Genomic DNA, 14,408 nt, shown 5'->3' with positions numbered 1-14,408 from the left:
CCCATGATGGAGATTGACTGGTATTCATGTATTTTCCACTGTCTGGAGCCGGATTTCCCCACCAACTCGGATTCATCTTTAACAAGAAAAATAAATTCTATGTCCAAGTCACGAAAGATGATGAGCACCCGAAAGATCACTTCTCAGTCGAAGGACCCTGGTCGAAGGATCTGAAATCACAGAAACTTGTTAACAACAAACTGACCACAATCGAAAGATCAACTATTGTTTGAAGGATCAACAGTACTCGAAAGATTACTGTTGAGTCTCGAACAATGATTTCGAAAGATTCAAGAACACGAAAGATTCCCTTTTGAAAGATCCTTATCTTTCGTGTTAAATCCTTATCTTTCGAACAACAGATCTCGAAAGATTCACCAATACGAAAGATCCTTATCTTTCGGACGCTTGTCTTTCGATTAGATTCCTTTCTCGAAGGATATGATTCAGACTTCGAAGGATGGGTCGAAGGATAACAATCTTTCGAGCCTTCCTTGATCGACAGATGTCGAAGGATAGTCTTTCGATGTCGAAAGATATCTTTCGAGAGGTTCTGACACAAACTGATCTGATGTGAAAGGTTGGTGAAAAGGTGATGGGTTGGTGAAGTACTTTCGGCAGAAAGGTATGTTCTGCACACAGATCTTCACCAACTTTTTGACTTTCAAAAATAATGCCCAAAAATGGCAAACCTTATCCACAAAGTCCGGTCACCGGAAACACACCGGAAATTGGCCGGAAAACACAAAGTTTCTTAAAAACCAATTTCCAAGTTACCCAACCCAACTTTAAACACTCCCGGTTAGTTTAGACACGTTTTTACTCAAAGAAAATGCAAGAAACTTAGTAAAAACAGGTGCAAAACCAAGTGTTTCAACACACCAAAACTTGTAAAAACCCGGTTTTAAACAAGGTAAAGAGCCAAGCTCTGATACCACTTGTAGGTCCCTTTTCGCGGAGGATTACGAACCTAAACCTTGTTATACAAACCTACTAGCGAGTGCGGAATCCAAGCTAGCAAGCAAACCGAGTTAGTAGCAAGTAGAGAAACAAACACACAAGTTCACCGATTAACACAACTTGTATTAATGCAATGAGGGTTCGGTTACAAGCTCAATGTTTACAGAAATGTTCTATAAACTCTCTAAGTGTGTGAATGTTTCGGACAGGATGCTCTCAACTCTCTATCTCTCGGTGTGACTATCTGTGTGCATCTATCTTCTGTCCTCAACACTGCATGGGTATATATACCCATATACAGCAGGTCTTCTCGAAGGATTCGATAGATGGTCCGAAGGATCATCTTTCGGATACAATGCTTTCGAAGGATAAGCAGGGACCTCGAAAGATCATCTTTCGAAGTCTAATCATTCGAAGCATATCTTTCGAGCACCTCGAAGGATTAACATTATCCTTCGAGGCTATCCTTCGATGCAGACAAACATATCAAACATATGTTAACTGTTGGCCAAGTCAATCCGGAGGATGGTTGACTTGGTCAACTTACAGACTACCAAGGACATCGTTTACATACAGACCGAATACAGACAAAGTACAGACACAAGTGCACCAACAGAAATCAATGAAAAAGCTACTAAAAGTGCCTTCTATAGTTCTATGCATTATATATTATTTTTATATAGGTAACTTGAGAATATTTACAATATCATATGTGACAAAAGTATTTTTTTTAGTTTGGAAAAAACATGCATGAGTTTGATAAGAATTGCATGTGACAAGAAGATATGCTTTTAAAGATTGAGAAAAGTTAATAACTTTTGTTTTTAATTCTTGTCGTTTTAATGTATTGGGTTTGAAGTCGATTGATCATTAAAAGGTTTGAAAATGAGAACAATTATATGCATATATAATATGCAATCTCATATCCAATTAGCATTTAAGGAGCAGAACAAGACATCAATATGAACATATACACACTTCAAATAAATAATATCACTAGCTGAATAGGTCGAGCGAATAAAAAAAAACATAACGTTTGTGAAGTTAGCCAATAGGTCGAGCGAATAAAAAATATAATGTTTGTGAAGTTATCCAACATATTCTAAATTACGTTAAATTGGGGTAAATATAGATAAATAGTATAGTATTTACATTGTGTATCCTAAAAACACAATCACATTGACGAAATTTTAGGTGGTAAATGTGGATTTAAGTGGTCATGTACTCAGGGGCGGACCCACCCCATGCCAAGGTGGGCGGGCGCACCACCGAGAAAAAAAAATATGTTAATTTCCGACTAAAATCCCGTCCGCACCCCTTGTAATTTTTCGTCCGCACCCCTTGGAATTTTACGGTCGCACCCCTATGATTTTTTCGTCCGCACACCATAGGTAAAAATATTATGGATTTATATTATAAATTTTTTTAGTAAAGTCTGATTTTTTATTAAAAAAAAACTACCTATATTAATACATTATATACACTTATACTACTCAAACCCAAACCAAAGCTTAACCCATTATGTAACCTTATACATTAGCCCACTAACATTTGTAGCCCATTAGTCCATTACCAAACATAACTTAAATAAAATAATAAACTTAAGCCCAAACCCCTTCAATTTCCATAATTCCATCATCCCGCCCTTCTGGCTTCTGCGTTCTTTCTGCCTCCTGCCCAGCGACATCATCAGCAAGTCCAGCAATACAGCAGTGACATTCAGTCGATCACGGCCAGAAACTGACCGGAATCCGCACCAAAACCAACCGGCGATCTTGAAAGGGAAAGTTTTATTGTTTATTTTGATTATTTTACTTGATATTAAGGTAGAAAAAGGGTAAGAAAATTCTTAAATAGGTTTGAAAAATCTTGTGTTTAGTCGTTGCTTTACTGCTTTAGATGATTTTTATGATGATTATGTTATTTAGATGATTTTTAGGGGTGATTAAACAATTCTATGGCTTGATTGCTTGAATGGTTGAAAGTTAAAATTAAAAAAAAAGGTTATGGAAGTATGGAACGATGAACTTATGGTTATGGATCAATTTGATTGTGATAGGAACCATGAGTAGAGACGTTATGGCGCGATTTCTCAAGAGGAAAGTGGATACATCTTCCGAACTAATTGATTTGGATACTCTTACTTCGGATCCGTATGATCGCAAGCCGATAGAATCATATAACGTGAATCAACGGGATGAGATTAGAAGGGCATATATACTAAGAGGACCGTATCAACCAAGAGGTATCGAATTCCCACAAACAACGTTTCAAGGTGACGAGTTAAGAAAATTTAAGGAAGAATGGTATGACAAACATGAGTATAAGGGATGGTTAGAGTATAGCTCAAAATCGGATCGCGTGTTTTGTTTATGTTGCTATTTGTTTAGGAGCCACTTCGGAGATCATAGAGACACATTTATGTGCGGTGGGTATAACAATTGGAAAAAGGTACATGCGTCACTTAAAAAACATGTTGGTTTAGTTAATAGTCTACACAAAAAATGTTTCCAAATGAGTGCCGATTTAGTTAACGAAAATCAAGCGGTACACACACAATGAGACAATAGGACCACTAAGGAGAAACATGAATACCGACTTAGACTTACTGCTTCTACTTTGCTTGGGAAAAGGTTGTTGAATGGCGGATTGGCGTTTCGTGGACATGATGAATCAAAAGATTCATTAAATAAAGGGAATTTCTTAGAGCTTTTAGAACTCATGGGTGAAATGAATGAAGAGCTTGCTAACGTTATCTTAGAGAATGCACCCGCGAATAACCAAATGACAAGTCCTAAAATTCAAGCGGACATCAAACATTGTTATGCTCAAGAGGTAATTAAACAAATTTTAGAAGAACTTGGTGATGATGTTTTTTCTTTATTAGTAGATGAATCATGTGATGTATCAAAAAAAAGAACAAATGGCGGTTGTTATTCGTTTTGTTGATAAAGTTGGGATTGTTAAGGAGCGTTTTATTGGGCTTGTTTATGTCAAAGAGACAAGCGCAATAACACTCAAAACGGCTATTGATGATATATTGGCACGTTATGGGTTAAGTTTGAAAAGGATTAGAGGCCAAGGCTATGACGGGGCAAGTAACATGTCGGGCGAGTTTAACGGTTTAAGGGCTCTAATCTTAAAAGGAAAATGTTTCGGATTTTTATATTCATTGCTTTGCACACCAACTTCAACTAGTTGTTGTGGCGGTGGCTCACAAACACACACCAATTTGGAGAGTTTTTGAAACGATAACATGTTTAACAAATGTCATTTGTGCATCTTCTAAACGACAAGATATGCTTCGTGAAAGCCAAAGAAGACAATTGGAAAAAATGGAAGACGTACTTTGTACCGGAAGTGGGTTGAACCAAGAAATGACACTTTCAAGGCCCGGGGATACATGTTGGAATTCCCAGTACAAGACACTTTCCTGTTTAATTTCTTTATATCCAAACATTATGGAAGTTCTTGGATGGTTAGTAGAAACGGGTCAAACTCTTCCTTGAAGTAGACAAGCGGACGGACTTCTAGAGGATATGAAAAAATATGACTTTGTATTTTACATACACTTGATGGAGCATATTATTAACATCACAGATACGTTGTCCCAATGTCTTCAAAGAAATGAGCAAGATTTGATGAATGCGGTTAAATTGGTTTCTTCCACCAAAAACCAACTTGAAAAGTTTAGGTTGGAAGGTTTTAGTGAGTTCTTGGAGAAGGTTAACTCCTTTTGTGACATGTATGAACTTGAGGTGAAAAAATTGGATGATGAATACGTTAACCCAAGGTGGCCAAGAAGAAAGACGAACATCACAAATCGGCATTATTACGAGTATGATTGCTTCAATGCGGTTCTTGATTTGCAAATACAAGAATTTGGGAACCGTTTTAAAGAGGTAACATCGGAACTACTTATTTGTATGAGTTGTTTGAGTCCTTGTGATAATATTAGTGCATTTGACATTCCAAATATACTAAAGCTAGCCGAGAAGTATCCATATGATTTCATTGAAGAGGAAAAACGAAGGCTTCCGGTTCAACTCGGAAACTACTTTAATTTTGTGAAAAAAGATAAACAATTCGCCAACTTGGATGGTTTGTCAAGTCTTGTAAGGTTAATGGTTTTAACAAATATGCACGTAACTTTTACATTGGTATATCGGTTATTGAAACTTGTTCTCGTATTACCCGTCGAAACCGCAACCGTTGAAAGATGTTTTTCGGCAATGAAGAATGTGAAGACCGACTTACGTAATCGGATTGGGGATGAGAATTTAAGTGATAGTTGTGTATGTTATATAGAGAAAGACTTGCTTAAGAAAGTAGCTTTAGATGATGTTTTGGATAGATTTCAAAAAATGAAAACCCGTAGGGCGACGTTTTAATTATGTTTGTACAAAGTTTGATGTGTTTGCCAAATATATAAATTTCGTTTGATGTTCTTTTGTCTTAAATGACCCGACCCGACCCGATACAACCGACTTTTTTACTTATGTACCTAGGGGCCTAAAATTTTTAAAAATGTTCCGCACTTCCATAGAAAAATTCCTGGGTCCGCCACTGCATGTACTTGATAGAAGAGATGTAGCGAAATAATTGACCTTGGTTGCATGAATATAAACCCTAAAATAATAATTAATTGGAATCTCTCTTTATTTTTACCGGAATCTAGCTTACTTACTTTATGACGTGAAATGACCTTACTAATAGATCATCAAATATTGCATAAAAAATTATTTTTGAGATTTCTAAATTATGAACATCTCTTTTCAATTTTAGATATTATTGCTTGATATCGTTTTATAATTAGTAAATTCTTATTAATAAGTATATAATATTATATTTATTCAACATGTGTAATATACAAGTTTCTTTCTTATTAATAAATATATAATATTATATTTATTCAACATGTATAATATACGAGTTTCTTTCTAATGTAGTGCGATTATAAAGATAAAAGAATATGTATCAAACCAAATTTTATGATGAACTGTGATGGTTGTATAGATCCGTGGAGTATTATTTAGACTTTTCGACAAAATCCTCATGATAGTTATATATTAATCTTATAGAGTTAGCTACAGGTTTTGTCCTTATAATTTGACGAAATTCTTGATTTGAGTACTTATATCTTTTTTTGCCTACAAAACTCGGTGGTTTATTGATTTAATATTTTTTGTTACTTTTCGTTCTTGTGTTTAACTCCGTTTATTTATAATGTTAAACTAGTATTAACCATCCCCGCGTTGCGGCGCGGACGAACACTAATGTCACACTACTCTCAGCGACCACCAACAATGAAGTTGCAGCGTGTTAATACGAAGAAATTAAACCGAAACGTAAAACATATAAAAAATAACTAAGTCAATCTAGGACACGAGCATTACGATTAACCTATCAAACGGAAAAAAATAGACAACGTGTAAAATCGTTTAACCACACACGCACGTTGCGCCGTGTTAACTCACAAAATTATTTATAGTATTTAAATGAAATACAAAATTATTTATAGTATTTAAACTAGTTTAAGACCCCGCGAATATCGCGGGTGGACTAACACACAAATATATAACTTAAAATAGTTTAAGTACCCGTGTATTACACGGATTACTCAAAGTAAATTATATTATTTAACAGTTTAAGAGCCCGTGTAACTATTGAGGGAGTCGCCCATATGCTTGCATTTTGGTTTGAAAGTGACTTTGAGGCTGGAGTTGGCAATCTAAGTTTGCTAATTTGACAGACTTTAAATGTTCTTGAAGCAACTTGTTGCTTTTGTTGTGCTTGTTCTTGAGGCTTTTGCTGTAGTTCAAACAACGCCAATTCTTCTGGTTTCTCCCGCTGCATAATATCCATAATTATTTACCTCCAATCTTACTACCATGAAAACATAAAATTAAGAGTTAATTACACAAATGGGTCCTGTGGTTTATACATAATTTCGCCTTTGGGTACTAACTTATTTTTTTAACAGGTTTAGGTTCTATGGTTTCAATTTTGTAACACCTTTGGGTACTAACACCAAAATTAGTTAATTAATGACTAAAATACCCTTGTATTTTTTTAAGTTTATCAATGTAACACATTTGGGTACTAACACCTAATTTTATTTAAGTTTAAATCAATTTTACAAAATCTATTTATTTTTTTATTTTCATTATTTTATTATATCTCTTAATTAACATAAACTCTATTTATTTATTTTTTTCATATTTTTATTAAATTTCTTATTGAACATAAAATCTACTTGTTACACCAGTATTTTTTTTAAATAGATTTTTTAAATAAAATCTACTAGCTATATAGTTTTATGTAAATTAAATTTTAATTTTCAGTTTTGGATTGAAATGATTGATAATAATAAATATCTTTTATGTAAAAAAATTAAGCCATTTTTAACTCGTTTTTTGTTCATTTACATTTTACTATTTTAGAAAATATTTAATTTACATAAAATCTACTAGTTGCACCAGTAAAATCTACTAGTTGCACCAGTAAAATCTACTAGCTATATAGTTTTATGTAAATTAAAAATCTATTTTACAAAAAAAAACGAGTTAAAAAAAGGCTTAAATTTTTTTAGTTTTATCTAAAATACCTAGCTATATAGTTTTATCTAAAATACATAGCTATATAGTTTTATCTAAAATACCTAGCTATATAGTTTTATGTGAATTAAATATCTTTCTAAAATAGTAAAATGTAAATGAACAAAAAAACGAGTTAAAAAAAGGCTTAATTTTTTTTACATGAAAGATATTTATTATTATCAATCATTTCAATCCAAAATTGAAAATGAAAATTTAATTTACATAAAACTGTATAGCTAGTAGATTTTATTTAAAAAATCTATTTAAAAAAATATTGGTGTAACAAGTAGATTTTTTATGTTAAATAAGAAATTTAATAAAAATATGAAAATAAAAAAAATAAATAGAGTTTATGTTAATTAAAAGATATAATAAAATAATGAAAATAAAAAAATAAATAGATTTTGTAAAATTGATTTAAACTTAAATAAAATTAGGTGTTAGTACCCAAATGTGTTACATTGATAAACTTAAAAAAATGCAAGGGTATTTTAGTCATTAATTAACTAATTTTGGTGTTAGTACCCAAAGGTGTTACAAAATTGAAACCATAGAACCTAAACCTGTTAAAAAAATAAGTTAGTACCTTAAGGCGAAATTATGTATAAACCACAGGACCCATTTGTGTAATTAACTCTAAAATTAAATAACAAAAAACAATCAAGATGCAAAACTTAACAATATTTTACTTTGGTTTCACCAGTTGTGCATATGCTATTGTAGTAGTACATGTATGCATCGGGAAAGGTATGATCTATCTAACTATATTTCACAGGACTTCAGGTGAGCGACATCAATGGAGCAACCGAAGCAGCAAGAAACTGAATCTGTCACACGACTATAACAAAAAAATATAAAAACAAATCTCAGTATCATGCTTACAATAACATAAACCAATAAAATTAGTAAATTGAGATACATTCATGTCCCAACCAACAGAAATAAAATGTATATCAAGTCTATTAGCATTTGCATATGGATCTATCAAATCAATCCCCTGCACAAATAAACATCAAGTTATATATTTCAACTGAAAATGATAACTTTAGATAACTCAAATCAAAAGAAAATAACAAACATGCACATATGTGAAAGCCAAACCATCCTAACCGATATGAACCACTATAAAGCAAAAGTAAACATTTTACTTGCATAAGATATAGGATGTGCTTACTTGATAGCAGCTTTGATTTCATCATAGTTGACAGCCTTTTCCAACCTCATGGTCTACAATCGAGACAAAACGCCAGACCTATATATTTAGCTTTACTTCATTCCATTGGCATCCCCTTTTAGGAAACCAAACAGACCTATATTGTAACACCCCGTATTTCGAATGTCAAAGTCAAAGTCTAGGTCAACTTTGACTTTCTTTGACTATAGATAGTCGATTTTGTGTTTTAGTTGTATTATGTGGAGTAAGTGTTGTAATCAGCAAGAATCGAAGTAATCGAACGTGTGTTAATGCGAACCGATCTACGACCGTGAATGATAGGAAGTAACAATGCGATAAAGTTAACCTAATCAGAAATCAAACCGATCTAACAATCGATCGAACTCGAGACTCGAATTATGCGAATTGTGGTATTGATATACGTGTGTGTGCCCTATGTGTTACTTGTGCGTGTTACTTTATGTTTGGTGTGGTATTCAAGCAAATCAATCGAAAATCGAATCGAAACACGAAAGGCAATCAAACTCAAATCGAAACCGACATCGAAACGTGACTTAACGAAGATTGTATGTTAGATATAGTGGTTGGGATTAAAAGTAATTTGACTAGGAACTCTATCGAAATCATAACATCATACGTCAGAATCGAAACGTCAAAAAATCGTCGCAAAATACTCGAAGTGTGTGGCGGATCGAACAGGAAACATCCTGATCGAACAGGCCAGCCGATCGGCTAAGCACCTTGCCAGCCGATCGAGCTACCCACTCGATCGGAGTTCCCAGCCGATCGGCTGCCACTTTCCTCTTTTGGAAGCCTATAAATAGGGCTGTCATTGTCATACTTTCCACTTTTGGAAAGCTCTGACCGAACCAGCCATCTTCTCCACCTTTTCTTAGATTTCTCTCAACTCCGGTAAGTTTTCACTCTAAATATTGTACGTTTTTTACCATTGCTAGATTCTACACCTTTCTATCTTTCAAAACTTGAATTCTAACCGTGAAATCACCAAGATCTAAGTGTTCTTGGGTGATGTCATCATGGTGTTCTTGATGAACTTCAAACTTTGACATCATCCAACCATGAATAGCTTAGATCTAACCGATTTCCACATAAACAAGCTAAGATCCATCATGGATCTAAACATTTTCATAATGTGAAGGATTGAAAGAAGGATTTCCAACTTTCTTTCAACTCTTTTACACTCAATACTTTCAGACCGGTAGAAACGGAGCTTGAACCGACTAACCAATCATTCAAATGGTTTAGAAGGTTCAAGATTCGGGTTCTATGAACAAGGTTCACCGATATCGGTTAAACTCTAAACCGACATTCCGAATCGTTCAACCGACCGGACTTGGGTGATTCCTGTTCGAGCCAAGGGAACAGGTGGGAACGAAGGTTATCATAGTTTAACACGTTGTCAAGATACCTTGAAAGAATAACAAATAAACAAACAACCAAGTGTTAGACGAAAGGCCGACCAGGTCAGAAATGCTGGCCGAACGGCTAGGCTGTTCGAACAGCCCAGTCGATCGGACATGCCAGCCGATCGACCGGGCCAGCCGATCGGCTAGCACATGGCCCCACACTCCCAAACTTTTGAAGAATAGTATTGACGAAGTAATATTCAATCGAATGGGTCACTCGATGGGTAAACATTACTGTTCGGATCCTGAGATACTATGCTTCAACACTTAATCGTTTTCACAACTTGTTCGTAGTAGAGAATGTCAGCCGATCGAACAGACTGTCCGATCGAGTGACATTCAGTTGGGGACTAACATGAAGCTCCTAGCCGATCGAGTGAGCTAGCCGATCTCGAACGACTCGAAAAGGTAGGAACACTTCAGTGTTCTCAAATACTGCAACAAAAACTTCCAAAGTTCAAATCCTCTAACACAAACACACCAGAGGAAGAAACAATCCACTCGAATGGTCCAGCCGATCGAGCCAGCCGGCCGATCGAGCAGGACTGTCCAATCGGATATACCAGCCGATCGAACAGGCCGTTCGATCAAACCTGTCGTTCGATCGACCAGCCCATTCGATCCATCCATACTTGTTTACCTTTCCGCGTTACTTATCGTTATGCTATCGAACTATTCAGGCTAATCTTACTCTCAGCGCTCCCTTCAATCCACAATCAATCACTGTGAGTATACTCGAACCCTTTTTGCTTTAGCACTTTTGGGTGTTACATACGTTACCTATCAAAATCACAAACGAACACACTATACAAACTATTTGAACGCTAACCAATCGCATGTATTGCGTGATTAAATGTATGCTTGTTATTATGTTTACACGTGGAAAGCTGTCTACCTGCCTTAGCAACGTAGTACTATAGTTTGGACTCAGCACCCGTTCACACGGGGGTTGTTAACGACAATCTACTTGCATGATTTACGGTGGTGATCATGTATTGCGAACTGTCTCGGACAGTCAACCTGCAGTCACTGGTATTGATAGGTCCATGTCGAAAATTTACATGCATCATTGCTCTCTCTGTGTACGTGCTGGTCATGCGTAAACTATTCGAAACTCTATATACTATTATCAAACTTGTATGCTCACCTTTACATTTTATGTATTGACTCTATTTTAACGTATGTGACAGGTGCTTAAGTTGCTAGGATGCTTAGACGTGTGGTGATGAAATTGAAGCTAGGAAGAGTCTAGAAACCAAGACAATTTATATTTATATGTTAAATCTGAGTTGTCAGAACATGTTTTGTTTGAAGAATATCTATGTCTGTAATAACTAGATTTATCTTATGGGTCACGGTATGGGACGTGATATTTGAAACTATTCGGTAATAATAGTTGTTATGGAATTTCTTTGAACAATCTGTTTCGCTCAGTGTCGCGCCCCGATGATTCCGCCATCGGTTGGGGTATGACAGATTGGTATCAGAGCCATAACTATAGGGAATTAGGCAGACACGACCTAGTCCGGGTCGCTGTCTTAGAGACCTAGACTATAGTTAGGAACCATCAGACCCAGTTTATGTGATAAATTCTGCAATCCTTCACTATCACTGCACTCGAATTTTCAGATAAAGTCGGTAGATTTAGTTGGGAATAGGTGTGAAAGCCGCAAACTCCTGACCAAACTGCCTGACTTATGCCGATTTTATTTCATTATTCATACTCATCTCATTATTATTATTTTTTTTTACCAGCAAACAAGGGAGATTATACCAAATCAGGAGTGAAATCCATATTTTGATGCATAATTTCCTCTATTCTCATTAAAAAAAGGAAGAAATTGCTAAGCCAAGGGGTGAAACCCTGACCTTGGCAGTTTGTTCTGTACTTACTTATCTCACCAAGGCATCGACGGACTCCAACGACCTGAACTCGCAAGTATGACCTAGGGAACGCGTGTGGAATGCCTGAGAATTCGAGGCAGAAACACGACCTCTAGAGTCGAAAGTGACGACAAGTCTACTGCGAATAGTCGAATTGTCTTGGGTAGTCGATGTCTAGTAGCCGCAGACAATCTATCTCTCGATTTTATATGTTTCGAGTTTAACAAAGTCGTCGGGTACTCTTGTTGATTTTATGTGTTTATGTGTGCCTTTTTTTTTTTGCTTTGTGTTTATATTTGCTTCTCTGTTTCATTTCGGGATGTTACTCGAATCCACCACCAAATGTCAATCGACACACGCGACTCGCACTATTATTCTATCCCTAAACGACACTCAGCTATCGCGGAGCTAGACGATATCATACTATACTGTGCTACACGACCAAGTTAGTTAGGTTATTCGATACAATATTCAAACGGTACTCGAACTTTGAAGGACAGGTTTCTGTTTTCTGACTGCTTCTGTGATTAAATGATTACGTGTTTTCGTGCTTATGTGACTTTGTGCTTATGTGCTTCTGTGCTTACATGCATCTGTGGTTTTGTGCATATGTGTTTACGTGCTTATGTGTCTCGACGTGATTCTAAGCTTGAGATAGTGGTAGACGTGTGAGGAGAGATTCGATTTCGTTGTGTTGAGTCCTGTGACGGTGTCTGTTGCAGACCATGTCGTCATCTGGATCACGTCAACGTCAGACCCGCCAAGAAAAGAATGACCGACGTCTCGCTGCTATCATCTCCAAAACCATGGCGAAAGCTGTGAGTGAGGTGTATGAAAACGCTAGCAAGTCGTCAGAAGAATCCCGAACTGAGATCTCCAAGGATTCAAGAAAGGCTGCTTTCAGCTTCAAGCAGTTCAAAGCATGCGGACCGAAAGAGTTTACTGGCAAAGATGGTCCGACAGCCATGTTTCACTGGTTCGACTCAGTCGAAGTCACTCTGCGCCAGAGCGGATGTCCTAAGCATCTCCGTACTCTCAATGCTACAGGCGTCTTCCAGTCCCGTGCTCTAGACTGGTGGACGGCCGAACGAAACAAGCGCGGAAATGATGCAGCTTACGGGTTATCATGGAAGGAGTTGAAAGCGATCATGATCGAAGAATTCTGCCCTCCTCATGAACGCCAAAAGCTGGAGGACGAGTTCAAGGAAATCAAGCAAAGGATGGAGACAACGTTGCTCTCACTGCTCGCTTCAAGCAGCTTAGCATTATCTGTCCTGACCAAGTCAAGACCTCAGATCAAGCCATCAAGAAGTATATCCGAGCCCTACCCGACTGTGTAGCCGATTTTGTTCACGCAGCCAAGCCAGCAACGATCGAGGAAACCTACCTACTCGCCGCTGAGATCAACGATAAGCGAGTCAAGTCAGGTTTCTGGCATAAGCAAACCAAGTCTCTGCATCAAGCCACTGCAACACCCACCGACACACCTGCTCAATCCTCCAAGTCTTCAAGAAGGAAGAAGAAGAACCACAACAACAATTCCAGCAACAAGAGCTGTGCTGCCGCAACTGACGCTGCTCCTCTGCAATCTGTACCAGCTCAACAGCAGCAGCACCAGCGTTCAGCTCCAGTGATCAATGCACCGCCAGCAAAGCGTGCATACACAGGCCCTCACCCACTCTGCCCGACATGTTCGTATCATCATCCAGTGGGTCTAGCTTGTCGTTTTTGCACTCACTACAACCTCTACGGTCATTTCACTGCGAACTGCCGTTATGGTCCTCGCCAAGCCCCAGCTCAAGCTACCGTCAACCAAGCTCTACTCCTTGCCCCTCAAGGCCAACCAGCAGCTCCAGCACCAGCAGTCAATGCTAGAGTCTGCTTTGCATGTGGTGACCCTAACCACTTTGCCAACCGATGCCCGAACAGGGTAGTCAAGCAAGAGCCCCAGCAGCAGCAACAACAACAGCAGCCTCAGCAGCAGCAGCAAGCAGCCCATGCCCGAACTTTCAAACTCAACGCCCGTCAGGCTCAGGCAGATAACAACGTGGTTAATGGTACGTTCCTTGTGAATGGTATTTATGCATCATGTTTGTTTGATACTGGAGCCGATAACTGCTTTGTGTCATTTGAATTCGAGAAGCTCCTTAGTCGTAAGCGCTCTTATCTAACCTCGTCATTCGAAGTCGAAGTTGCTACAGGGAGAACTATTGCTGTTAACTCAGTACTCCGTGATTGTACCCTCGAACTCAACAATCACATCTTTCCGATCGACTTTATTCCGATGCAACTCGGAAGTTTTGATGTCATAATAGGCATGGACTTTCTTCGCGAAAACCATGCTGAAGTCGTGTGCTTTGAAAA

General features: G+C 37.3%; 1 protein-coding gene across 1 annotated transcript; it reads left to right on the top strand.

Annotated features, from left to right (window-relative positions):
* Positions 1-3,039: 3,039 nt before the first annotated feature.
* Positions 3,040-6,818, top strand: LOC110886534. The gene is made up of 6 exons (XM_035982921.1): positions 3,040-3,235; positions 3,351-3,411; positions 3,531-3,795; positions 3,851-4,058; positions 4,561-5,255; positions 6,732-6,818. The coding sequence occupies exons 1-6, from the start codon at positions 3,040-3,042 to the stop codon at positions 6,816-6,818; spliced, it is 1,512 nt and encodes a 503-aa protein (XP_035838814.1).
* Positions 6,819-14,408: the final 7,590 nt, after the last annotated feature.

This window comes from Helianthus annuus, chromosome 2, assembly GCF_002127325.2.
Source record: "Helianthus annuus cultivar XRQ/B chromosome 2, HanXRQr2.0-SUNRISE, whole genome shotgun sequence".
NCBI lineage: Eukaryota > Viridiplantae > Streptophyta > Magnoliopsida > Asterales > Asteraceae > Helianthus > Helianthus annuus.
Note: the sequence above shows the minus strand (reverse complement) of the source record. Positions and strands in the feature narration are given on the sequence as shown.

What these genes read in the sequence shown, in the direction of transcription:
- LOC110886534 (XM_035982921.1), top strand. Translation starts at nt 3,040, where the DNA reads ATGGCGCGATTTCTCAAGAGGAAAGTGGATACATCTTCCGAACTAATT. An exon ending in GGTATAACAATTGGAAAAAG is followed by an intron (nt 3,412 to 3,530) that starts GTACATGCGTCA and finishes ATGAGACAATAG; the next exon opens with GACCACTAAGGAGAAACATG. An exon ending in CCAAGGCTATGACGGGGCAA is followed by an intron (nt 4,059 to 4,560) that starts GTAACATGTCGG and finishes TTAACATCACAG; the next exon opens with ATACGTTGTCCCAATGTCTT.